Raw genomic sequence first — 27,676 nt, forward strand, 5'->3', positions numbered from 1 at the left:
ATTAAATAAAATCATTAAGAATTAGTGATTTACTTCTTAAGTACCAACATAAAAAAAGGGCAGATGAAGCAAATATTATAAAATGTTGAAAAATACTGAACCCAGGGAGTAGCTAAATTTGGGAGATATCAATATTATCTTTGATGGGATATATTTGAAGTTTACGAAATAAAGAAAAAGTACTGTTATTGAGACCAAAGGACATATAAACCACAATGACTTTTAGAAAAAAGGGAGAAAATAAGTTAATATATAATAAATATGGAAAACACTGGTTTATAAATCATAGGCAATACATTTTAAAGACTAATTGTTAGGTGGTCACAGTGGTGTGTCCCTATAATCCTAGTACTTGGGAGAAATGTTGAGACAGGAGGATTGCAGTTTTGAGGACAGCCTCAGCAAGTAGTGCATTTCTCATCAACTAGTGAGACTCTGTTTCAAAATAAAAATAAAATAAGGTTGGGGATGTAACTCCTGGATTCAATCCCCAGTACCACCACCAAAAAAAAAAAAAAAAAAAAAAAAAAAAATATATATATATATATATATATATATAGTCAAGTTAGAGTTTTAAAAATGACAGGACGGAAAGGGAACTAAACAAAACTAAAATTAAGATTTAAAAAAAAAACTGTTTAAAATAGATTTGGTTCCTTCAAAGCTAACCAGATCATACTGGTTGTTTTATTTCAATGATATTATGTTTTACTGATATTTAGGAGTGTTCATATATTATTTCAGGTAGAAAATTTTTAATAGCATCTATTTTATGCCAAAGCCAATGAAATACTTGCCTTTTGAGACTTGGCTCTTTCAATGAGGTAGGAACACACCTCCTTTTTCTGCTTGGCGGTTCTGAAAATAGATCTTCTGACTCATTTTCAGATTTAGCAGTGTTATTTGAAACAAAACTGGTATTTGTCATATTCTTTAATGTCATGTTACCTGAAAAGAAAATTGGTTTCATAAATATTTGTGAAAATATATACAAAGTTATGGAAATAGATATGTGATATGTAATGGTAGGAACTTTAAACCTTGAAAGTTGCATTCTGAGAGGAAGAGACTTAAAATTTAAGAGAATTATCAAAGGCCTGCAACATTCTTATTTTAGAATTATATACAGGCTGACAAAAATTTTTCATGGTTCCACTCTTCACAGAACTATACAAATTACTGCCCATCTATGTAACACAGACATCACAGACTACTCTGAAAGGCTATGAGGAATAGAGATGAAAGGTGGCTCACCAATCCTCTTATATACTACAATTCTTATACCTTTGTAATTCTTTTACTTCAGGGGCTTTTTACCTAGAATATCCTTATCCATCATATTCTAGTATTGTACATACACATGCTGAAATGTTAGATTCTCAGTAGGAAAATTTTAAGCCATATAGGAATGTCTACTGCTAAGAAATCTCTAATGACAAAAGAATATCCTTAAGACCTACTATTAAGGGGAACAAATGGGATAACAGTATAATTTCAAATATATACTTAAAAATCCATAGATTCAAGTCTGTAAGGATACAACAGTGTTGACTACCTTCTTGTAGATGATTCCCTAACCCCACTTTTTTCTGATTCTCTATTTTCAATTTTTTTCTGTGTATTATTTTATTATTATTTATTTGTTTGTTTTGTGGTACTGGGGGTAGAACCCAGGGGCTTTTCTACCTCCAGGCTATACTCCCAGACCTATTTTATACTTTATTTAGAAACAGGGTCTCACTAAGTTGCTGAGAGCCTCACTAAGAAACCGATGCTGGCTTTGAACCTGTGCGATCCTCCTGTCTCAGCCTCCCAAGTGCTGGGATTACAAGTATGCACCACCATGCCCGGCTTCAGTGTATTATTTTAATAGGTGGAAAAAAAAAAAGTAAATACTAATTGCAAAATTCTTATTTTCCATCAGGGCCTAAAATGTCTTTTCAGATTCTCTGATCAAAATTTCTTCTCACTGCATCCCTTAGCATAACTTATCTGCTTTTATTAAAATATTTAACACATTTTCACCACTATATTTGTTCTTTTCACATATGGCACTGGTCTACTTTTTAGTCCTCTACAATACCTAGAATAATGCTTTGATCACATTAAATATTTGCCTTTGGATAAAGACACCCAACCTTAAAACACTTGCAATTGTTTTTGGTAAAAATAAAATGGGTGCAATTCTTTGCTATCTGTATTTAAAACACTCAATTTCCTTCAAGAATATGAAAAAGGAAATTATCTGCCTATACCATTATGAGATAACTGTGGTAAAGGCCTAACCAGTGTTTCTGGTGGTAAATGTTCATGATATACTGCTGTCTTTCCAAAGTACTAAACTTTAATTCCTTCATGCTATTTCTACAGATCACTACACAGTCATATGTTGCTTTAAAATTCCATTAAAAATACCAATTATAATAGGAAACACTTTACTGGATAAGTGGAAAGAAAGTATATTTCTGAAACTTGATAACTTTAGGTATTGACCTACCTATTTCTGATTTTTGTGTTCTCTGGTTGACTTCGAACTTTACCTCATTCATCTTCTCATGCACATCACTGTTTACTGGAAAGATGGGTGAGCTTTCCAGGGCAAATTTTTCTTCTGTTACCCGGTTTTTACTAGGAGAAATACTCAAAGGTATTGAACTCTCATGAACTCTGCCAAATGAATCTTGCATGTTAGATGAATATATCTGAGATAAAGGTTTAAATACATTTGTGTAAAAGTTTGGCTTAATTTTGACAATTTTCTTATTCTCCAAAGAGTTTTCCTTATTAGCTTGTTCAGAGTCAATTGACCTTCTGTGAGCAATGTCAGCTATTATCTCCATTACTTCATTGGATTCTGGAGAAGGATCTATGAAGGTTTTTCTTTTCTTTGACTTAGATGTCATTTTATTTACTTTTTTGACCTGGCACTGTCCTTCTTGTATCACTTCCACAACTGGGATATCTCTTTTTGTGTTTAGAATCATAGTACTTTGCTTCTGATCCTTAGGTAGTTCAAACTGGTTTCCAGGATCAGAATTTGTTTCATCAGTATTATGCTTTAAACTAGATTCTATGGAAACAGATGTGTGTGAAAACTCTGTTAACTGCGAAACAGGTTTGTTCTTATTTCTTGTCAAACTGTTCTTTGCCTTGCTTGATGATTTTTTCTTATGCTTACTAACTAGTTTATTAGAATTTGGAGTATCATCAAAATTTTCATTTTCATTACTGTTTATTTCCGCACAATATTTACTGATAATGCCATGGTATTCAAGTCTTTTAGATTTATCTATTTTAAAATTAAGATCTTTAGTATCACTTTTTTGACCATGCACATCTTCATGGTTATCCTCATATATTTGGTTCATTTCAGAAATTATTTCTGTCCTCCTATTTACTTTCTGCCTAGGCTTCTTATTCATTTTTGATTCATTTTGCTGAGTAAGTTGCATATTAGTGACATGCTTTTTCAAATTCAATATATCCTGGGTCTCATAGTCACAAACATTTTCATTATCTTTGGGGGAAAAATCAGCTGCTTGAAATTCAATTAAAACTTCTGGTTTTTCAGAAACAGTTTCTTTAACCTTTTGGGTTAAAGAAACGTTATCTTTTTCTAGGTCATTTATACCTTTGCTATCCTTCTCATATACTTGGTTGATTTCGGAAATTATTTCTGTTTTTCGATGTACCTTTTGTCTAAGCTTCCTGTCTGTTTTTGAATCATTTTGAACAGCAAGATGCCTATCATGGACATGCTTTTCCACCCCCAAAACATTCTGAGTCTCATAATCACTTAGCTTTCCGCTATCTTTGGTGCAAAGAGCAGGTGTTTGAAACTCACTTGAGTCTTTTAGGTGTCCAGGGATGATTTCTTCATCTTTTCGTAGGAAGAAAGAGTTACCTTTTTCTGAATATCGTACATTTTTGTTATTATTGAACTGATTCACTTCAGAAATTATTTCTGTCCTCCGATTTACTTTCTGCCTAAGCTTATTAATTTTTGACTCATTTTGCTCAACAGGATACACATTGGTGATCTGCTTTTGCAAACCAAATGCATCCTGTGTCTCACAATCACGTAAGTCTCCATTCTCATTCACAGAAAGAGCAGGTGAATGACACTCTCCTGGTATCCCTAGGTTCTCACAGACTGTCTCTTTATCCACTTGAGTTTGGGGGTAAAAGTTATTTTTTGGGACATGCACATCTTTATCATTATCCTCATATATTTGGTTTATTTTGGAAATTATTTGTGTCTTCCTATTTATTTTCTGCCTAGGTACCTTATTTACTTTTGATTCATTTTGCTGAGAAAGTTGCATATCAGTGGCATGCTTTTTAAAATTCAGCATATTTTGGGTTTCATAGTCACATAAATTTCCATTATTTTTGGAGGAAAGATCAGCTGTTTGAAATTCATTTGCAACTTCTGGGTTTTCAGAAATGGTGTCTTTATTCTTTTGGTTTGAGAATAAGCTATCTTTTTCTAACTTGTGAATCGCAAATGCCTGTGTAGCTTTATTTTTATTACAAGTTAGGGAATTCTGATCCATATCAAATTTACTTTCCTTAGAGAATTTATCTGAACTCTGGGAGAAAGCATATGTTTCTTCTTGTTCATTGGTTATATGAATTCCTTTCTTCTTTTTATTATACTGTGTATTTTGTCTGTCATCTTGATCAAAGTCATTCTGAAGAGTTGTTTTCTGCAGTATATTTGCCCGAGTCAGCTGCTCAGTACTAAAATTTGGACTTTCTGAATTCCTTTTGCCTTCCAGGGCAACAGATCTTCTTTCTGGTCTGTTTTCAACCCTTTCCTCAACATCTACATCTGAATTCTTTCCACATTTTCTCTTTGATCTTTCTCTCTTTTTTTCAGAGCTTGGATCTTTCACTTTTCTGAAAGTTTTTATTTCACAATCATTTGGTTTTTTATTACTTTTATTTTTATTGCCTCTTGAAACTGTAACAATTTTGCTCACTTCACCAGCAGTTAAATCCATGTCAGCATCATACACAGTTTTTTGCAGCTGAAGGTCATCATTATCCTGCACTGGATTCATGTACTCTGCATTGGGTATGCTGGAAGACTGAGAAGATAAGTCAGGAAGGCACTGTCTATTTCTTTGCACTGTAATATTTTTTTCACTAGCACAATCATTTACCTCATTATTCAAATTTAATTCTGAACTTGAAATCCATTGCTGATCTAAATCTTTCGCACAGGGAGTATCTGCAATAAGATTATTTGACTCCCAAGATGACCCACATTTCTTTCTCTCAGTAACATTGGTAGGAGATGGTTTATCCCTTTTGTGATTGATAGATGGAGCATTTCTCACTTCATTCAATAGAGTACTCTTAGAACTTTCATCTGAGTGAGAATGGATTTCTGCAAAATAAAAATAAAATTCAGAAATAGTCAAAGAGATGATAAGTTTCTTTAAGGAAATCAGAAAACAAGCTGTTTCAGGGAAAGGATTTTTGACAATGTACTCCATTCAGATCCTTATGGATCTTACAAAGAATCTATGCTGATAAAAAATGAATTAATAATGCCAGAGTATTCATAATTCACAATTTACACGTGAATGTATAGAAAGTATATACTACTGAGAATTCACTCTGCCTCAGCCCCAATGGTAAAGTGGAGTATAGCTAATAGTAGAGCCATTAACATATATTTCCTAGAGTGAAAAGACAATGAAAGAACACAAATAACAAGTATATCTCTGATAAGATTATAAAAAAGCTATTAGGGTATTTATAAATTGGCAGAAAATTAATGACAGGCTATGTGAAAATCTGAAAATTTATGACAAATATGTAAGCAACACAGACTAAACCAGAAAATTAAATTTAAAAATACCATGTAAGTAAAACAAAGGTGCCATCATTTTTTGATACTGTGAACCCAATTTCAAGTTTTTGGTAATGATTTTACTAATTGGTAATTTTTTTTTTTTTACCAATTACTAGTTTTACTAATTGGTAGTGATCTTGAAAAAAAAAAATCACTATACCCATCTAGGGCCTGGGGCAAAACTAACCAAGTACATAATATCTTTCAAGTCATAAGCTAAAGCATAAAGAAAAGTACCTTAGGCCTGCTCATTTTGTTTTTGGGTTTTTTAAAATTTTTTTGGTGGAACTGGGGGTGGAACCCAGAGGCTTTCTACCTCCGGGCTATACTCCCAGACCCATTTTATATTTTATTTAGAAACAGGGTCTCACTAAGTTGCTGAGAGCCTCACTAAGTAGCTGAGGCTGGCTTCGAACCTGCGTGATCCTCCTGTCTCAGCCTCCCAAGCGCAGGGATTACAAGCGTGCGCCACCACACCTGGCTTAGGCCTGCTCATTTTTAAACATTGTTTCCAGAGAAACAATATGAGGCCACTGTAGATATGGCATTTGTCAGCATATTTACTTTTAAGTACCAGTAGTTTTAAATGGTGGAAGTCAGCAAATATGTAACATAAGAGAACTAACATACTATTTATAAACATCATTGACCTCAAGAAGAAAATCTGATAAATGTAACTATATCCAAAAAAATTTTAAAAATAATCTCACCTATGGGAAGTATGTCAACAATTGAAGAAATATGTTCTGAACCATGTAAACCATATACATTCTGATTATTTTCTTTTTGAAGTAACACTTCCAAATTACAAGTATTTGATAAAGGTTGTCTTGTTGATACTACAGAGGGAATATCAGGTGGTATGTTTGACATAATACTGTTGTCACACTGCATTTTCTGCTTATCATCATCATCATCGTCATTTGAAGTTAATGGAACCCTGAGGGCAAGTAAGAATTAAATTAAAATTTTGTACTTTACAAAAATTTAGAAAAAGAAAAGAGGACATCACTAAATGTTCTACATAAGCTAATGACATAACTTGCTACCATTATAAACAATGTTATGCCAATAATTTGACTATTTATTTATTTTGTGGTACTAGGAATGGAACTCAGGGGCATTCGACCTCTGAGGTATACCCTCAGTCCTATTTAGTATTCTTTATTTTGAAACAGGATCTCACTAAGTTGCAAAGGGCCTCACTAAGTAGCTGAGGCTGTCCGCGAACCATGATCCTCCTGTCTCAGCCTCCCCTAATGCTGGGATTCCAAATGTGAGCCACCATGCCCGGCTTCTTAATTTTGAAACAGGCTCTCTCACTAAGCTGCAGAGAGCCTTACTATGTAGCTGAGGCTGGCGGCGAACCTGTGATCCTTCTGTGTCAGCCTCCCAAGAACTGGGATTATAGGCACAGGCCACTGTATCTGGCTTATTTTAACACTTTTAACATTTCCTTTAGGAAACCTAAATAAGAGGATAAGAGGGGGGAAGAGGGAAATTCTCTAATGCACATGGTGTTCTTCAACAAACATATTAATGTTGATCATGAAGTCAAACATGAGAAGGAGGAAGAAGGGAATGGGATGGGAATTGGGTATGGGCTAATTGGGTGATGTGTGCATGTATGTCTCTGCCATCTTGTACTCCAATAAGATGTATGACTACAACGCACCAATAAAAATTTTTTAAAATAACAGACTTCCGGGAAGATGGCAACCGAGAAAAGCGGGGCTTAAGAGCCCCGCTAACAACCAATCTCCATTACCACAAAATCAGCGCATTTCATATCCAGAAAACACCATCACCAGAAAAACAAAAAAAATCACCAGGCTCCAGAGAGAAAGCGGAATGAGAAGAGCTCAGAGCCACAGAGGAGATACACCGGCCTCACGCCTGAGGACGCGGCAGATGCGCCATACTGCCGGCGGCAGCAGCGCCATACTGCCAGCGGCAGCAGCGAGTTCACCGGACGGCTACAGCATGCCGAGGTGAGCCGCTGCAGAACAGCCGGGCGGGATTTCTCGGCGCAGGGAGCATCTAAAGCTCCCAGTGGCTGAGCTCAGCACACGCTGCAGGGATTCAGAGTGGAACTCAAAACCAAGAAGAAATACACCAGCCTCACGACCGAGGGCGTAGCAGCAGCGCCATATTGTCACCGGCGGCAGCAGCAGCGAATTCACCGAGTCCAGTACTGCTACATCTGTGTACTCAAGAACAGTGAGTCAAATTGCGGGCCACAGAGGAGAAATCCCAGTACTGTACTCCCTGGGAATTGACCCAGTGGGGGAGTAGCGGTGGCAGAGATATCACACCATAGGAGAACGTGCAACCTGGCACCCCCCACAGTCTAAAGCAGCCTCTATCGACTCTCTGGGTCAGAGACTCTGTGATACAACCCAGTAAAGGAGTAGTGGGGTGTGAGATACTACTGACTCGAGATCCAGAACACCTTAAGCGAAGTCATAGTGACCCAAGGTAAGAACCCAGAGAAGGCACAAACTTCCGAAATCATGGGAAAGAGGAATAATACTGGAGCAAGGAATGCCCACAACCCCACAACATCAGAACCCGATAAAACAGAAAATCAGAGATTTCTAGAAGATCAAATCAGGAAAATAAATGTAGAAATAATAGAGGTGCTTCGAAAAGAACTCAGAGAGAGCCAAAAAGAGATAAAGGATGCAATTAATGAAGTAAAAGCCTCAATTGAAAGCACAAACAACCGATTAGACCACATGGAGAACAGAATCTCGCTCTTAGAAGATGATCATTCCAAAAATGAACACATAGTTTCTAATCTAGGAAAAAACATCCGACAGCAGGAATCTGATATTGAAGAAATATGGGCCCATTTTAAGAGAGCTAACCTAAGAATAATTGGAATAGAGGAGGGAAAAGAAAGTGAAACCAAAGGGATCAACAATCTCTTCAAGGAAGTAATAGCAGAAAATTTTCCAAACACAGAGCAAGAGGTTGATACACAGGTCCAGGAAACTTATAGAACTCCCTTTAGACAGGATCGGAGAAGAGGATCCCCACGCAACATAATTGTCAAAATGACCACTGTGGAAGCCAAGCAGAGAATCTTAAAGGCAACAAAAACAAAGGGCCAAGTGACATTCAGAGGCAAACCAATTAGAATCACTCCAGACTTCCCAAACCAAGTCATGAGAGCCAGAAGGGCTTGGAGTAACATATTCCAAACTCTGAAAGAAAACAACTTCCAGCCAAAAATTTCTTACCCAGCAAAACTTTCTATCAAATTAGATGGAGAAATAAGAAGCTTCCACGACAAACAGAAACTGAAGGAATTTATGTCTTCAAAACCAGCACTAGAGAAAATACTCAAAGAGATTAACTACAAAGAAGAAATAGGTAGCACACACCAGAACCAGAGAAACAAGATTTTCCATCCAACAGACAACTAAGATTGGTTATCTGTGGAGATTCATTACTTATGTTAGTCTTTTACCTATCTCTAAATGGTATTGTTTGCCTTTATTGTTGTTAATTTTTAGGATTTCTAGTTGGAATATTAATATACCTTCAGATATAGCATTTGGAAATATTTTATCCCATTCTATTAGTAACTGTTAACTCTGTTTACATTGTCTTTGGATATACAATATTTTTTTTATTTTTTAGGGAGTTTGTATACTCTTCTGTTGCCTGTGCCATTGAAATCATATCCAAGAAATCACTGCCAATTTCAATGTTGTGAGGTTTTATGAACCAGATTTTCTCCTAAAAGTTTATCGTCTTAAGATTAATATTTAGGTCTTTTATCTATTTTGAGTTAATATTTGTATATGGTATTAGGTAAGGGTCCAATTTTTTTCTTTTCCATGCAATTATTATTTTTCAACAATATTTAGTTAAAAGATTATTTTTTCCACCACCAAATGTTCGTGGAAACCTTGTCAGAAATAACTTGACAATATAGGGAAGAATTTAGCTCTAGGCTTTTATTTAACTCCAATGGTTTATATATCTGCCTTTAGAATAGTACTACACTGTTTCAATTATTGTAGCTTTATATAGTTTGAAATCAGAAAATATATATCTTCTAGCTTTGTTCTTTTTCAAGATCGTTTTGGGTATCTAGAGTCCATATTCCATATTAGGATAGATTTTTTTTTTCCTGAAAAATAAATATATAAATATATGATGGTTTCACCTAAAAAAATAGAAAAAAAATATTCTCTGGTAAGAAAGAAAGTAAAAAGAAATATTGAAATGTTATCTCTAAGTCATCAAAAGCTTGGTATCAGACAAATGAAACTGTTATGTGAGATTATCATTTTTAATTTTGGATAAATTGCTATAATACTAGATGTCAACCACTAAGCCAAGCATGGGAGGGAGGGATGGGGAGAGAATGGGGTGGGGATTGGGTGGGGGCTGACTGGGTCATGTGTGCATATATGTCTACAAAAGTTTGTATCCCACTATGATGTATGAATACAGTGTACCAATAAAAAAAAAACAATAAAAAAACCTATAGTGATCAAAACGTACTGGCAATAAAGTGGTAAAAAGCATATATACTAGGTGAATTAGTGGGACAAACTAGAATGAATAGAAATTGACAATGTGAGATCTTTTTTGCTAAGATACAGAGAGTATCAACATATAAGTGCATTTATTTCTTTAAAAGTATTAAACCTATGAGTTATACAACAGAAAGAAGATTGTTGGACAGAGACAACAGGATTTTTGTCAAAGTTCTTAGTTCACTGCATCAGTTCACTCTACCTCAAGGACCTCTTTAAATATGACAGGTTTCAAATATGGTGCTTTCCATGACTTGTAATCAAACTGATCAAGAAATAAGAATGACAAGAGGAGAAGAACAAAGACCAAAGATAATCTTAAAAGTTTAGAGTAGTATGCAAGATGGTTTCCCCAGCAAAAGAAAGAAAAGAAATTAAAAAGTAGTAGAATATTACAGATGATTATTGAGGTAAGGGCTAAATTTCTTTCAAGTTCTGCAGATACAAACTATACAGCAAGACTTGACAAACCATTCTCATTCCTGCCTTAGCAGTCAATTACAGGTTGACAAATCCTGGATACTGTACAATGTGCACAAACACTAAGATTGTGTTATATAAAATTTCTGTGCTCTGAACCAGTAAAAATTCAAGCCCATGTAACTAAGAGTCCACCTTCTCTAAGTTCTACAAGAAAGCTGAACATTATATTTTAAAGTTCAAAGCTGATTTATATGAGGACATCTGATTTGTTTTACCAGTGCGATGTTAATAATACAATGTTTACTGACACAATGTTAGAAATAGGTTGCATTACTTATTTTAAAATATTTTCTTAGCCGGGCATGGTGGCACACGCTTGTAATCCCAGTATTTGGGAGGCTGAGACAAGAGGATCACGATTCACGGTCAGCCTCAGCTACTTAATGAGGCCCTCCACAACTTAGTGAGAGCCTGTTTCAAAATAAAGAATAAAAAATAGAGCTCAGGGTGTAGCTCAGAAGTAGAATGTCCCTGGGTTTGTTCCATCCCCAGTACCAAAAAACCAAAACAGACGAACAAAAAAATATTTTTTTATATTTCATAAAAACAAACCAAATAAAAACTATTCAAAGACCAATCTACCTTCTTCTAAGTCAGAATTTAACCAAGTTTTTGAAGTAATTACCTTGCAAATGGAAGACGCATCAACTTGCTCTGCTTACTAATCCGTTTCTTCTTGCTAGCTGGCAGTAGAAAGGAACTTTGATGGAACTATTTTTGGGAAAAAGAAGAAAAAATAAAGTTTCTAATTTCATTAAATCATGTTTGTCCTTAAATTATCAGATTACACAAGAACAATGCTTGCATTAGCTTCCAATAGTTGAAGAAGAATAATGTGATGATCAGGTTAAAATGGTTCATCCATCTTTAATAATACTACCTAATGATAATCATTACCAGTATTTTAAGTTAACCTTCAAACTTTCTTCTATGCATTAGAAAAAATACACATGCATATAATCACACATATATGACTGTATGCAACACATGTATAGCTTCATATGTGTTATGTAACATACATATATTATTAATACAATGTACAATATGTTGAATTTTTTGCTTTTATTGGTGTATTATAGTCTCACATCATAATGTAAATTATGTTGATAATGACATACATGCATATAGTACTTGGTGACTCTCCTTCCCCATTTCCTTCCCTCTCAATACCAAGTCAGATTGACAATGGTATATTCACATGTCTACACATAGTAGATGGTAGTATTTCCAATAATGAACCTCAGTCTTTCTCCTCCCCTATCCTTATTTTCTTGTTCCACTGAGGTTCTCCTCCATTATCTGGAGTCCCTCTGGTATCCTAAATATTCCCTAGCTTTCACATATTAGAGAAAATATATGACCTTCCACTTTCTGTGACTAGCTAATCTCACTTAACATAACGTTCTCCAAGACCTTTCATCTTCTTGCAAATGACCTAATTTTGTTTTTTATTGCTGAGTAGAATCCCATCGTGTATTTCACATAATTTTGTAATCCATTCATCTGTTGACGGACACCTAGGTTGGCCCCACAACTTGGCTATTGTGAATTGTGCTGCTATGAACATGGGTATGCATATATTACTGTAGTTCTCTGGTTTCAATTCCTTTGGAAAGTTACCTGGTAGTATAGCCGGATCATCTGGTGAATCCATTCACAGTTTTCTAAGGAATCCCCAAACTGATCTCCAGAGCAGCTGAAATAGTTTGCATTCCCACCAACTGTATAGAATTCCATTTCCCCACATCCTTGCCAACATATATTGTTAATGACCAATATATTGGATTCTATCATACATATTTAAAATTCAAAGTCTAGGTGACTTTATTCTGTTTTTAATATAAAAAATATCTATGCTTTTTCTTTTCTCTTTCCTTTTTTTTTTTTTTTTTGGTGGTGCCAGGGATTCTTTCTCTGAGCTATCCTCTCAGCCCTTTTTATTTTTTATTTGGAAATTGGGTCTTGCTAAGTTGCTGAAGGCCTCATTAGGTTGCTGGAGATGGCCTTGAACCTCCAATCCTCCTGTCTCAGCCTCCGAGTACTGGGATTACAGGCAAGTGCCACCACGCCTGGTTTTAGTATCTATGTTTTCTAAAATTTCTGACATGAACATGAATATTAATTTTAATAAAGACCATAAATTTAGGCAGCACAGAACCATGCTACAAGGCATCTCTTTCCACTAGAGTATTGACAGAAGCTGAATAGGAAGCCTAAACTTTGAACCCCACTTGACAGATGGCAGCACCTCCCCTTATCATCAATGTGGATTTTTCTTTTAAAGATACTGGGAAATTGCTGGGCGTGGTGGTGCACGCTTGTAATCCCTGCACTTGGGAGGCAGAGACAGGAGGATCACGCAGGTTTGAAGCCAGCCGCGCGCGCTGGCTTAGGAGACCCTGTTTCCAAAAAAATGTAAAAATAGGTCTGGGAGTGTAGCCCGGAGGTAGAAGGGCTTCCAGGAACTCCAGTACCACCAAAAAAAAAAAAAAAAAGATACTGGGAAATTGAAGCCAGGGGTGCTCTACCTCCGAGCTAAACCACCAGCCCAATTTTTATTCTTTATTTTGAAACAGGGTCTCACTGAGTTGCAAAGGGCCTAAGTAGTTGAGGCTGTCTACAAACCACAATCCTCCTGTTTTAGCCTCCCAAATGCTGGGATTACAAGCATGTATCACCAATGCCAACTTACTAACATATTTAAAACAAATGAAAAATAGACTCAACAAAGCAAGGGAAAGTAAGTAACAGCAAGCCAGGTGTGGAAGCACACACTTGTAATCCTAGTACTTGGAAGACTGAGACTGAGACATGAGGATTGCACAGGTTCAAAGCCAGTCTCAGCTACTTAGTGAGACTCTCAGCAATTTAGTGAGACCTGTTTCCAAATAAAGTATAAAATAGGTCTGGGAGTATAGCCTAGAGGTAGAAAAGCCCCTTGGTTCCATCCCCAGTAGCACCACCAAAAAAAAAAAAAAAAAAAAAAAAAGAAAGTAACAGCAAACAAACAAACAAACAAAACTTGTATAGAACCAAATGGAAATTTAGAACTGAAAAATATAATTGAAATAGAATAAAAATCCAAAAGACTCAACAGCAAAAATAGGAGAAAAGGAAAAAAAAAACAGTTTTGAAGACAGAACAATAGAAATTATCCAGAAACAAAAGACTGGGAAAACTACTAAAATAAGTAATCAGATTAAGACACCTAAGAAAAGAGACTATATAATCATCACGCTAAATAGCATTTTATATTATTTAGCATTATTTGAAAATCTCAACAACAGGGGAAATGCAGGATAAATAATAGTCTAAAAGGATCACTCTGGCTATTATGCTAAAAGAAAGTACAGAGGTACAGAGACAGAAGAAGCCCGAGTTGGGATGTTATTACAATATTAGGTAAGAGGTGATGGTTTCTTGGCAATGTATGGTGAAAGAGGGTTGTGAGAAACAATAGAATTCTGGACTGATCATGAAGGCAAAGATAAAAGGATTGGCTAAAGGATCAGAGATAGGATGAAAAAAAAAAAGAGGAAATATCTCAGATGAAGACCTCAAAAGGAAATGGTCTGGTGGCAAATGTGAATTTTGAGATGCTTCTTAGATGTCCGAAAAGGTTCAGAACAGGTAGTTGGATATGTATTGTCTAGCATTCAGAAGAGATAGCCAGGCTACAGATGCAAATTCATGTTATCAATAAGTACATGGTAGTGATTAAAACCATGACACTGGTAAAATTATTATTAGTATTACTATTTTTTTTTATTTTTATTTTTGGTGGTACTGGGGGTGGAACCCAGAGGCTTTTCTACCTCCGGGCTATACTCCCAGACCTTTTTTATTATTTATTTGGAAACAGGGTCTCACTAAGTTGCTGAAAGCCTTACTAAGTAGCTGAGGCTGGCTTCGAACCCGTGTGATCCTCCTGTCTCAGCTTCCCAAGCGCGGGGATTACAAGAGTGTGCCACCACGCTCGGCTTGGTAAAATTATTTAGGGAGCAAATGTAGACAGAAAAAAGAGATTCAAGAACTGAGTCTGGGGCATTCCCAAAACTAAGCAGTTAGGAAAATAAAGAACCAGAAAATGAGAAAACGCACTGAAAAACAACAGCCAAAAAGGAAGTCAATATAAGAACCAAGGATTAGCCATGGGTTTTTCTGCAACAAATTGCATACACTTGTAATGCCTATACTTGGGAGGCTGAGACAGGAGGATCCCAGGTTTGTGGCCAGCTTCAGCAATGTAAGGCCCTTTAGAACTCAGTGAGACTTTGTTTCAAAATAAAAAAACAAAATAGGCTGAGAGTGTAGCTCAGTGTTTGTAGAAGCCCCTGGGTTTAATCCCCCATAACAGGAGAGAGGGAGGGGGAGGGGAAGAGAGGAGAGGAGAGAGGAACCAAAGAAGAAAGAAAGGAAGCAAGGGAGAGGAAGGAGGGAAGGGCAAAGAAATTTTATTGGAGTGGTGGTGAAAACCCAACAGGGGTAGTTTAAGAGAAACTAAAAAGAGTGAATGACCCACTCATAAAGCTTTGCTACAGCTGGGCATAATGACACAATTACTCCTGTAACTGGAAGGTTGAGGCAGGAAAGTTGCAAGTTCCAGGCCAACCTCAGGTAACTTAGCATGACCCTGTGTATCAAAACAAAACTTAAAAACAGGGTGGGGATGCAGCTCAATAGAAGAGGTAGAAGAGGTTTTTTTTTTTTTTTTTTTTGTATGTATGAACCCTATCACCAGTACTGAAAAAGGAGAAAAAAGCAACCTTTGCCATAAAGGGAAGAAGTGAAATAATAGTAGAAGGTCAATGAAATAAGAAGTCTTTCTGTATTTTTTAAGATAAGATATAACATCTTTGCATCCTGATTGGAATAATCCAGAAGACAGAACAAAAAAATAATGATCCAGGAAAGCATTCTACATTAATGTTAAGCCAAAAGCAAAGGGCAACTCAAATGTCCAACAGAAGCCTAGATGAATAGAAGTCCATTCTATCTATCTAAGCAGTACTAAATAAGAATGAGGGAGCACTCCATGTAATCACATGAGGACATCCACAAGACATATCACACAAAAAGAAAAAGGCATATATCAGTTCATATGCTATACTATTTTTTGAGTAAAAAAATGATTATATCTTTGTTTTTCTATAAAGAAACAAGTAAAGCAGTTACCTGTGAGATGTAGGAGGAAGAGAGGAAATGGAGAAGTAAGTAGCTGAAGGCAGGACACAAGTATGTGGGAGACTTCATCCTACACTTTTTTTTATATTGTTCTGATAGGAGAATTACATGCATTACCTTTCACCCTCCCACCTCAATAACAACTAAATGGAAAGGAATTTCAAAACTTGATATACAAAAGTTAGTCTGTTAGATAATAAGTCCAAGAAAATGGATACTAGAATAATATTGCTGTGCCTTTGTCCTCCAGTTTCCGTACCCACCCACTTTCCAATTTTACATTTGCTTAATCTAGATGCCGATATCTCAGCACTCTTTGATTTCTCCAAAGAGAAGCACACAGAAAACCATCTGCTTTACAAAGATTTTTTTTTTTTTTTTTTTTTGTGGTACCAAGGATGGAACCCAGGGGCACTGCATCTCCAAGTTACACCCTTAGTCCTAATTTTTTTTTAAAGTCTTTTTATTTTTGAAAGAGGGTCTCATTGAATTGCAAAGAGCCTCACTAAGTAATTGAGGCTGTCTTGGGCGGCAATCCTCCAGTCTCCGCCTCTCGAATGCTGTTAAAAGCATGTGCCACCATGCCCGGCATTAGAAAAGATTTTTAAAGAACCAATTGAGTGCTGGGCATGGTGGCAAATGTCTATACTTCCAGTACTCGGGAGACTAAAACAGAAGGATTGCAGGTTCAAAGCCAACTTGAGGTAACTGAAAATAAAAAATAAAATAGGCTGGAGGTATAGCTCAGAGATAGAATGAATGCACCCGGATTCAATCCTTAGTAAAGCACAAAGTGTGTCTGCACACACACACCAACAACTAATAAAGGGAAGAGGCTTCATGTCATGTAATTTGCAATAAACAGTTGAGCAATGTGTTTAAGGGGGTATCTGTTTTACAAAGTTCCTGTGAATAAGATAATGTTCCCCTCTTCCCTGTCTCACCAAATAGCTTCTTCCTCTTATCTTCAAGTCAATTCCTGTACTGATTGTGCATTTCTTGTTGTTTTATCAGATTCTAGTCTCAGGATAATTCAATTCTGTCTTGCAAACTGATCAGCAAAATGGAGCCCTCTGGCTCACTTTCACACCTTCCTTCCATTGAAAAGCATCTCTTCTGAGAGGGTGCTAAATGTATATGGCACACATCCTGGTCACTGGCTGGCCTAGGGCTCACAGTTCAATGATAGCAGCTGGCTACATCTCCTGTGAACATAATTCCATACGGAAATATATACAAATCCTTTCTTCACTGGAATGTGGAATAAGCTAGACCATTAAGCATATATTCTTTGGCTAGCTTTTTAAAAATATTCTGAAAAAGGAGCTAAATATTGATGACATAGGTTGAAACAGTCCTCATCTTCTAACCATTAAGATTATGTAATCAGCTGGGCGTGGTGGCACATGCTTGTAAATCTCCGGCCTTGGGAGGCGGAGACAGGAGGATCGCGCTGGTTCAGAGCCAGCCTCACTGGCTTAAGAGACCCTGTTTCCAAATAAAAAAATATAAAATAGGTCTGGGAGTGTAGCCCAGACGTAGAAGGGCTTCCAGGAACCCCAGTACCGCCAAAAAACAAAAACAAAAACAAAAAACCAAAAGAAGATTATATAATCTAATTAAAAAAGACCATTATAAATGCTCTCAGAAGTTTTTGAAAGGAGGGTTTTACAAACAAATTAGAAAACATAGAAAAGTACTTTTTAAAAAAAAAAATTTGGTGGTACTGGGGTTCCTGTAAGCCCTTCTACCTCCGGGCTACACTCCCAAACCTATTTTATATCTTTTATTTGGAAACAGGGTCTCTTAAGCTCCTGTCTCCGCCTCCCAAGCCCAGGGATTACAAGTGTGCACCACCACGCCTGGCCAGAAAAGTACTTATACAATAAAAAAGTAGTCAATAACATTTATTACATTCTTTCTATTATTAGGACACATGCTAGCCACATTTTAAGTCTTACAATTTTGTAGATATAACCATTATCTATGCCTTGCTGGTAAGGAAATTAAAATTCAACAAGCTTAAATTCAAGGTCACAGAACTAGTAAGAAGCAGACAGGCTCCAAATTAAAAGTCACTATCAGAAGTACTAAATTGCTTTAGAATCTATACAGAATTTATCCAAAACTGAGATTTCACTAATCTTTCTTCATTTTACATATTATATTTTGCTTTCTCATTAGTTATTCCTTAATGACACTGTTTTTCCTGTTTTAGCTACCTAAGTTAACTGCATTAGTATTTGGTCCTTTACTTTTCTTGATTTTTTTTCTTTCTTTAAAAAAAAATTTTTTTATTGGTACAGTGTATTCATACATCATAATGGGATAATAAACTTGTGTAGACATACATGTACACATCGCCCAGGTAGCCCCTTCCCAATCCCCTCCCCATTCCCTCCCCATTCCTCCTTCCCATGCTTAGCTTAGTGGTTGACATCTAATATTATAGCAATTTATCCAAAATTAACAATGGTAATCTCAAATAACAGATTCATTTGTCTGATATCAAGCTTTGATGACTTAGAGATAACATTTCAATTTTTCAATTTTTCTTTTTGCTTTCTTTCTTACCAGAGGATATTTGTTTTCTTTTTTTTTTAAGGTGAAATTATCATACATTTATTTATTTTTCAGAAAAAATCTATCCTAACATGAAATATAAACTCTAAATACCCAAAACAATCTCAAAAAAGAACAAAGCTAGAAGATGTACATTTTCTGATTTCAAACCTTGATTTTTTCTACTAATTTTCTTTTCCACATGCTAGACTACAGTTTATTACTAATATTAATGCTTTGCCTGCCATACGTTTAAATAACTTTCCCACTTTGCCATTTATCTTTAATCTTTATAACCTTTACTCTTTTTTGTGTGTTTGTGAGGTACTGGGGATTGAGCCCTGGGGTATTCTACTGCTGAGCTATTCCCCCAGACCTATTTTTATTTTTATTTTAGAAATAGGGTCCCACTAGACTGCTGAGAGTCTCTCTACTTGCCAGGTTGTCCTTGAACCTACAATCTTCCTGTTTCAGCCTCCCAAGTATTAGGATTAGAGGCAGGCACCACCATGCCTGGCTACTTTTAACCTTCAAAAAAAGGTTTTTTTCTGAGAAAAGAATTCTTCAATAGTTTTCATTATTGTTTCTACTCTTACTTCTAGGTATATAATGCCCTCTTTCATTTCACATACATTCACCTGCATTTTCTTTTCAATTTTTATGATTCCCTTGTTTATTTTATAGAAAAGTATAAAGTAGAATCTGTCTCCATCCCCTCCAAAAGTTTTTAATTGTGTCTGTATTTTAATGTTAAAATACTAGGTTAAGATGCTACCTTTCTAGTAAGTCTTTCCGAGTCTGTTTAGAAGCATTTGTATTCCAAAGAGCTATCTAATTTCATCACTATATCAAAACCTAATTTTTATGTAAGAATTTTTACAACCAATTATACAAAATGACAATGTACTGTTTGCCAATTGAAATGGATATTATCATTTCTGTGAACAAAGTTTAAAATATGAATCTCCAGCCCTGATACTATTTAACTAATTTCAGTTATCCTTAGCAATGCTAAAATGATAATATTACTCCAACAAAAATTTACTTACCTCAGAAAGACTGCTCATTTCAATTGCAGTTATCAAGTTATTGTTCATGAGGGATTCTATTTCTATAAGCTTTTTATTCTGTAGATAGAAAATAAACACCTCTTTTAATCAGTTAAGATTTAGTGTAATACACTCTATAAATATATGGTGCCATATTAATATATGAATACCTTCAGTGTGAGAATACTCTATTATTTCCTACTAAGATCACAGTGAGCTAAAAAGGTACTATATTGAATAGTCCAAGTAGCCATATAAACACATTTTCAATGCTTTTGAGATAACAATTATAAAATTTCCTATAAATATTTTCTATCTTTTATAATCATATATTACATGACACTTAGAAATAGCTTGTCAGCTATAGTAATGTAATCTTCAAGTACTGCAGGTCATTTCTCCATTCTAAATTAATTTCTGCTCAGTGTTGATCTATAATCGCAACCTAGCTAATCACTGGTTCTCACTGTCCCTGTCTGTGGGCAGAGTTGGAAGCTAAAAGAAAAAGCAACAACTGAAATCATCATTCTATCTGGTCTATAGCTAATTAAACGCTAAGATTAAAGGAGAATGTAAACATTTTCAGGACTTCCCTCCTTCAGGACTTCATTGGAGGAATCAAGCTCATCATTTTATAATGAAGTAATGCACTGAATATTGCTTATATAAGCAATTAAATGTCAATCACAGTATTATACTGGTTTGCAGAAGACAAGGCACACAATTAAAACTAGACTTAAGATATCTATTTTATAACCCATTAGAAGTTTTTCTTTTAGCACAGATTTACATGCCATATGGACTTTCAATAATTTTTTTAAACAACTGGGGATTTGAAAGCCATTTTCAGACCTTCTATAATAATGTAGTTAAAATATTTTAGATACATGTTAGAATGAAAAAACAATACAGCTTCCATACCAAGTTATTTAGCTTTAGGCGAAGAAATGCATTCTCAAAATTCAGTTTCTCCACTTCTTTTTGTAATACCATCTTTTCAGTTGTAATTCTTCGAGAATTCTCTTTCTCTCTACTGAGAGCCTGAGCTAATGCTCTGTTGTTGTGCTTCAGAGAAATTTTGAAAATACTAGAATTGTCTGTAAAAAGATTTTTTAAAAAGTTAATATTAGACTTCCAGGAAGATAGCGACCGAGAAAAGCAGCGTTTACGAGTCCCACTAACAATCGATCTCTACTGCCACAAAATCAGCGCATTTCATAGCCAGAAAACACCATCAGCAGACAAATAAATACTGTAAATACAAGGGACAGAGAAAAAGAAGACTAGAAGAACAACCAGAGATCAGAAAAGAAACCAGCTCACATTGCGGCAGCAGAGCCGTGCTGGCGCCATCTTGCCTCACAGCACCAGGCTCCAGAGAAAGGGACTCAGAACAGAGCTCAAAGCCAGAAAAGAAATATGCCAGCCTCACGGCCAAGGGCACAACAACTGCGCCATATTGCCAGCAGCAGTGGCAATTTCATTACGCCCACGACAGCTCCAGATCAGCTCACTCAACAATCCACCAGGCTCCAGAGAAGAAAAGGACTTAGAATGTAGCTCAAAAACCAGAAAAAAAATACGCCAACATCACGGATGAGGGCGTGGCAGCAGTGCCACATTGCCAGCAGCAGCTGCGAGTTCACCACGCCCGCGACAGCTCCAGATCAGTGCACTCAATAACCATAACTGAAATTGTGGTCTCTAAAGGAGAAATCCCAGTACTGTACCCCCAGGGACTTGCACAGCTTTGATAATCTCCCTGGGTCTGAGATGTTGCAGTCCAACCCAATGAAGTATAAACAATTGATTAGACCACATGGAGAATAGAATCTTGCTCCTAGAAGATGATCACCACAAAAACGAACGCAGAGTTTAGGAAAAAAAAATTCCAAGAGCAGGAATTTGACATTGAAGAAATATGGGTCCATTTTAAGAGAGCTAACATAAGAATAATTGGAATAGAGGAAGGAAAAGAAAGTGAAACCAAAGGGATCAATAATCTCTTCAAGGAAGTAATAGCAGAAAATTTTCCAAACATAGAACAAAAGGTCGATACACAGGTCCAGGAAACTTATAGAACTCCCTTTAGACAGAATCAGAGAAAAGATTCCCCATGCCACATAATTGTCAAAATGACCAATGTGGAAACCAAGGAGGGAATCTTAAAGGCAACAAAAACAAAAGGACACGTGACATTCAGAGGCAAACCAATTAGAATCACTTCAGACTTCCCAAACCAAATCATAAATGCCAGAAGGGTGTGGAATAACATATTCCAAACTCTGAAAGAAAAAAAATTTCCATTCAAAAATTTTCTACCCAGCAAAACTTTCTATCAAATTAGATGGGGAAATAAGAAGCTTCCATGACAAACAGAAACTGAAGGAATTTGTCTTCAAAACCAGCGCTAGAGAAAATACTGAAAGAGATTAACAACAAAGAAGAAATAGGTAATACATGCCAGAACCAAAGAAACAAGATTTTCCATCTAGCAGACAACTAAGCAAAGAAGAATAAACAGTATGGCATAGAGAAATAAAATCTTAACATGTTAGGAATTAAAAATTATCTCTCAATAATCACACTGAATGTAAATGGCCTCGACTCCCCAATAAAAAGACATAAAGTGGCAAAATGGATTAAAAAACAGAATCCATCCATTGGCTGCTTAGGAGAAACACAACGTACAAGTAAAGATAGGAACAAATTCAAGGTAAAGGGCTGGAGAAAGGTATTCCATGCTAACGGAACTGGAAGGCAAGCAGGAGTAGCAACTATGATATCAGACAAGTTCGACTTAAATCCCAAACTTATTAGAAGAGACAAAGAAGGTCATATTTTACTATTAAAAGGAATAATACAGTAAGGGGAAATAACAATAATCAACATATATGCCCCAAACATAGGTGCAGCTACTTTTATAAATCAAACTCTTTGTGACATGAAGTGACACATAAATCCCAATACAACAATACTGGGAGACTTCAATACACCTCACAACATTAGACTGATCTTCCAGACAAAAGGTCAGTAAAAATGCCTCAGAACTAAAGAGCACCATTAATCAAATGGACCTGTTGGACACATATAGAGTATTTCACCCAACTACAGCGGAATTTACATTTTTCTCAGTGGCTCACAGAACCTTCTCCAAAATAGATCACATCCTGGAACACAAAATGAGCACTAGCAAATTCAAAAACTGTTACATACTTCCCTGTGTCATTTTAGACCATAATGGAATGAAACTAGAAATCAATTATAAGAAGACCCAAGAGAAACAACATAAACATGTGGAGACTGAACACCACACTTCTGAAGAATGGGTCATAGAAAATACGAGGTGAAATCAAGAAATTTCTAGAAGCAAATGAAAATAAAGATACAACATATCAAAACCTCTGGGACACTTTTAAGGCAGTATTAAGAGGAAAATTTATAGCACTGAGTGCTCATATAAGAAAAACAGAAAATCTTCAAATAACCTAACAACAAACCTCAAAGCCCTTGAAAAGCAGGAACAATTGAACCCCAAAGCCAGTAGAAGAAAGGAAATTATTAAAATTAGAGCAGAAATTAACGAAATAGTGAATAAAAAAAGAAACAATACAAAAAATCAACGAAACCAAAAGCTGGTTTCTTGAAAAAATTAACAAGATTGATAAACCACTAGCCAACCTAACAAAAAAAAAAGGGAGAATCAACCCAAATTATGAATATAAGAGATGAAAAAAGGAGACATTTCTCCTGACAGTATAGAAATCCAGAGGATTATCAGAAACTACTTTGAAAAACTATACTTCAACAAAATGGAAAAATTGGAGGAAATTGACAACTTCCTAGATAAATACAACCTTCCTAAACTGAGTCAAGAAGGTATAGAACACTTAAACCAACCAATAACAATCAAAGAAATGAAACAGCAACAAAGAGCTTACCATCAAAGAAAAGGTCAGGACAAGATGGTTTCCCAAGTGAATTCTATTAAACCTTTATAGAAGAGCTAACCCCAATACTACTCAAACTATTTAATGAAATAGAAAAAACCGGGATTCTCCCAAATACATTCTATGAAGCCAACATCACACTAATACCCAAACCGAATAAAGACAGTTCAAGGGAGAAAAACTACAAGCCTATATCTCTGATGAACTTGGATGTAAAACTATTAAACAAAATACTAGCAACATGCATTCAAAACAACATAAAGAAAATCATATAGTATGACCATGTCGGGCTCATCCCAGAGATGCAAGGCTGGTTCAACATATGAAAATCAATCCATGTAATTCATCATATAAACAGAATCAAAGACAAAAATCACATGATCATTTCAATAGATGCTGAAAAAGCATTTGATAAAATTCAACATCCATTTATGATAAAAAACACTGCAGAGAATTGGAATAAAAGGAACATATCTCAATATTATTAAGGCAATCTACAATAAGCCCGCTGCCAACATCATATTAAATGGGGGAAAACTTCAAGCATTCACCCTAAAAACAGGAACAAGACAAGGATGTCCATTATCAGCACTTCTCTCAATATAGTACTAGAGACTCTAGCCAAAGCAATAAGGCAAGAAAAGGAAATCAAAGGAGTACAAGTAGGAAAAGAAGAACTCAAACTTTCACTATTTGCAGATGACATGATACTATACTTAGAAAACCCAACAAACTCTACCAAAAGGCTTATAGAACTGATCAACAAATTCAGCAAAGTATCTAGATACAAAATCATTAAAAAATCAGAAGGTTTCCTGTACACTAACCATAAATCCACTGAAAAAGAAATTCAGAAAACACTTCCACTCAGAATCTCCCACAAAAAAATAAAATACTTAGGAATAAACTTAACCAAGGAGGTAAAAGAGCTCTACAAAGAAAATTATAAAACACTGAAAAAAGAAATCAAAGAAGATCTTAGAAGATGAAAAGATCTTCCATCTTCATGGATTGGCAGAATAAATATCATTAAAATGACCATCCTCCCAAAAGTGATCTACATATTTAACGCAATGCCCATTAAACTACCAAGATCATTCCTCACAGACATAGAAAAATCAGTCCTTAAATTTATTTGGAATAACAAAAAGCCCAGAATAGCCAAGGTAGTTCTCAGCAACAAAAGCCATGCAGGAGGAATCACAATACCTGACTTTAAACTATACTACAAAGCCATTGTAAAAGCAGTATGGTGCTGGCACAAAAAGAGATACATAGACCAATGGAGCAGAATAGAAGACCCAGAAACAAGTCCACACACTTTCAGCCAATTGATTTTTGACAAAGAGGTCAAAAACATACACTGGAAAAAAGATAACCTGTTCAACAAATGGTGTTGGCAAAAGAGGTGAACAATATGTAGAAAATTGGAAATTAATCCCACTTTCTCACCCTATACAAGAGTCAATTCAAGATATATCAAAGACTTGGAAGTCAAACCAGAAACCTTGAAGCTCCTTGAAGGATAGGTCCAACACTGAACTTGAGGATAGTCCAACACTGCAACACATAGGCACAGATAAACACTTTCTCAACAAGACCCCAAAGGCACAACAAATTAAAAGGCAAATCAATAAGTGAGACTGCATGAAACTGAAAAGTTTCTGTTCAGCAAAGGAAACTGTCAAGAACCTCAACCGAGAGCCAACAGAATGGGAGAAGATTTTTGCCACTTACACCTCTGATAGAGGACTAATATCTAGAATATACAGAGAACTCAAGCAACTCAACACTAAAAAAACAAATCATCCAATAACAAAATGGGCGAGCGAATTAAATAGAAACTTCACGAAAGAAGAAATTCAAATGGCCAATAAATGCATGAAGAAATGCTCAACATCATTGGCAATCAGAGAGATGCAAATCAAAACTACTCTGAGATTTCACCTAACTCCAACTAGAATGGCAATCATTCAGAACACAAACAACAACAAATGCTGGCGAGGATGTGGAGAAGTGGGAACTCTAAGATATTGTTGGTGGGATTGCAAATTAGTGCAACCACTTTGGAAAACAGTATGGAGAATCCTCAGAAGAATGGGAACAAATGTACCATTTGATCCAGCAATACCACTTCTGGGTTATCTACCCAAAAGAAAGGAAACCAAACTACCAAACTAATGCATGTGTATGTATGTTCATAGCTGCACAATTCACCATAGCTAAACTATGGAACCAGCCAAGATGTCCATCAACAGATGAATGGATTACAAAACTGTGGGATATGTACACAATGGAATTTTACTCAGCTATTAAAAAAAACTCAATAACATCATTTTTGGGGAAATGGATGGAACTGGAGGACATTATGCTAAGTGAGATTAGTCAGTCACAAAAAAACAAGAAATCAGATGCTTTCCCTAATATGTGAAAGCTAAGGAGAAATGGGTCATAGGAGGAACTTCAGATGAAAAAGGAAATCCTATAGAGGAGCAAACAAGACAACCTAAATGAGGGGATGGGAGGGGGGAAAAAGGAAATTCTCTAAAACACACAATGTACTTCAACATATCGAAGTCAAACACTAAGCCAAGCAAGGGAAGGAGGGATGAGGATGGAATGGGGTGGAAACTGGGTAGGGGTTAAATTGGTGATGTGTACATGTATCCACACACAAGTTTTTTTTACCCCAATATGATGTATGAATATAATGCACCAATAAAAAATTTTTAAAAAGTTAATATTAAATTTATACTTTAAAATACTTTCCTATGTCTTATAAACCTATTTCACACAAAGTACATTTCAGTTCATAAGTTTTAATTCCATTAGAAAAGAAGAAAATGGCAATATGGGTGTAGTTTTGAAAAACATACCCAGAGTTTGAAGCCAAAAAATAAATAAATAAATAAATAAAAGCTAGATAAAAGATGAAGAACAAAAGAAGTGAGGAGTGTTGAATGTGTATAGCAAAGTTAGGATTAAGAGAACTTTATTATAGACCCAGTATTCTAGACAGATCAGTCACAGAAATGAACTCTCATTATTTAAAGATTCTCAGGAGGCTTGATTATTTATAAGGCACACATAATTATTCTTCACAGGAGTTGTATCAGAGGGAATGTGACTATAAGGACACCTCTCTCACTCTAAGATGATAACCACTGAGTTAATTTGTAAAAGTAATGGATATTTATCTTGGAGAGTTTCCCTTCCTCCTTTTTTTGCTCTACTGATATCTGAACTCCAGAATTTACGACTCCCAAGTTCTTAGTGCCTTCATGGTGGGCCTCGGCTATATGAATCACTACAGCATCTTATCTGTGCCAACCACTCTATATTACTCATCGTCCAATTGCCATAGCATGCCTGAACAATCTACTATGCTTTTTAGCTCTTTTCCAGGACACTCGCACTGGTACTTTCCTTGCAGAGTAAGAGGCAGCTGCCTTAGATCACCCCAACATCACTGTTGAAAATTTAGCTGTCACCACTGAAGATAAATCACCAAACCACTCAGCTAATAGGAGTTGAATGACACAGAAGGATAAGTTGAGAAAAAAGTATGAGCTAACAAAATAGTCATTTTAGTAATTTTCTATACTTGTTGAAATAAGATAATATATCATTTCTCCAAGGAAAAGCTAAAGTGTAAGTATACTTTAGTGGAACTTACTTATTATTTTTGTTTTGATTTTTGAAGCAAGAGAAACATTCAACTTGGTCTTTGGGATTCTTTTGTCTTTCACATGTCTCTTAATTCCTGATTTAATTGAGTCAGCTTCCATCACTGGGTAATCCATCACTAAAGTAAAAGAAGAGGGGAACTAATTAATTATAGAATTGATTAACAGTAAAAAGGCAACATACATTTTTTTTAATGTTTGGTGGTACTGGGGGTGGAACCAGGGGCTTTCTACCTCTGGGCTATACTCCCAGACCTATTTTATTTGGAAACAGGGTCTCACTAAGTTGCTAAGAGCCTCACTCAGTAGCTGAAGCTGGCTTCGAACCTGTGCGATCCTC

At 35.8% G+C, this 27,676-nt stretch overlaps 1 protein-coding gene across 1 annotated transcript; it reads right to left on the reverse strand.

Annotated features, from left to right (window-relative positions):
- Window positions 1-816: 816 nt before the first annotated feature.
- On the reverse strand, window positions 817-27,453 carry SGO2 (shugoshin 2; the record flags this gene model as incomplete). The annotated part of the gene is made up of 7 exons (XM_080689353.1): window positions 817-920; window positions 2,498-5,395; window positions 6,577-6,806; window positions 11,531-11,616; window positions 19,701-19,778; window positions 20,622-20,797; window positions 27,327-27,453. The coding sequence occupies 7 exons, from the start codon at window positions 27,451-27,453 to the stop codon at window positions 817-819; spliced, it is 3,699 nt and encodes a 1,232-aa protein (XP_080545479.1).
- Window positions 27,454-27,676: the final 223 nt, after the last annotated feature.

The sequence above is a fragment of the Muscardinus avellanarius genome (genome assembly GCF_963383645.1).
Source record: "Muscardinus avellanarius genome assembly, chromosome: 2".
NCBI lineage: Eukaryota > Metazoa > Chordata > Mammalia > Rodentia > Gliridae > Muscardinus > Muscardinus avellanarius.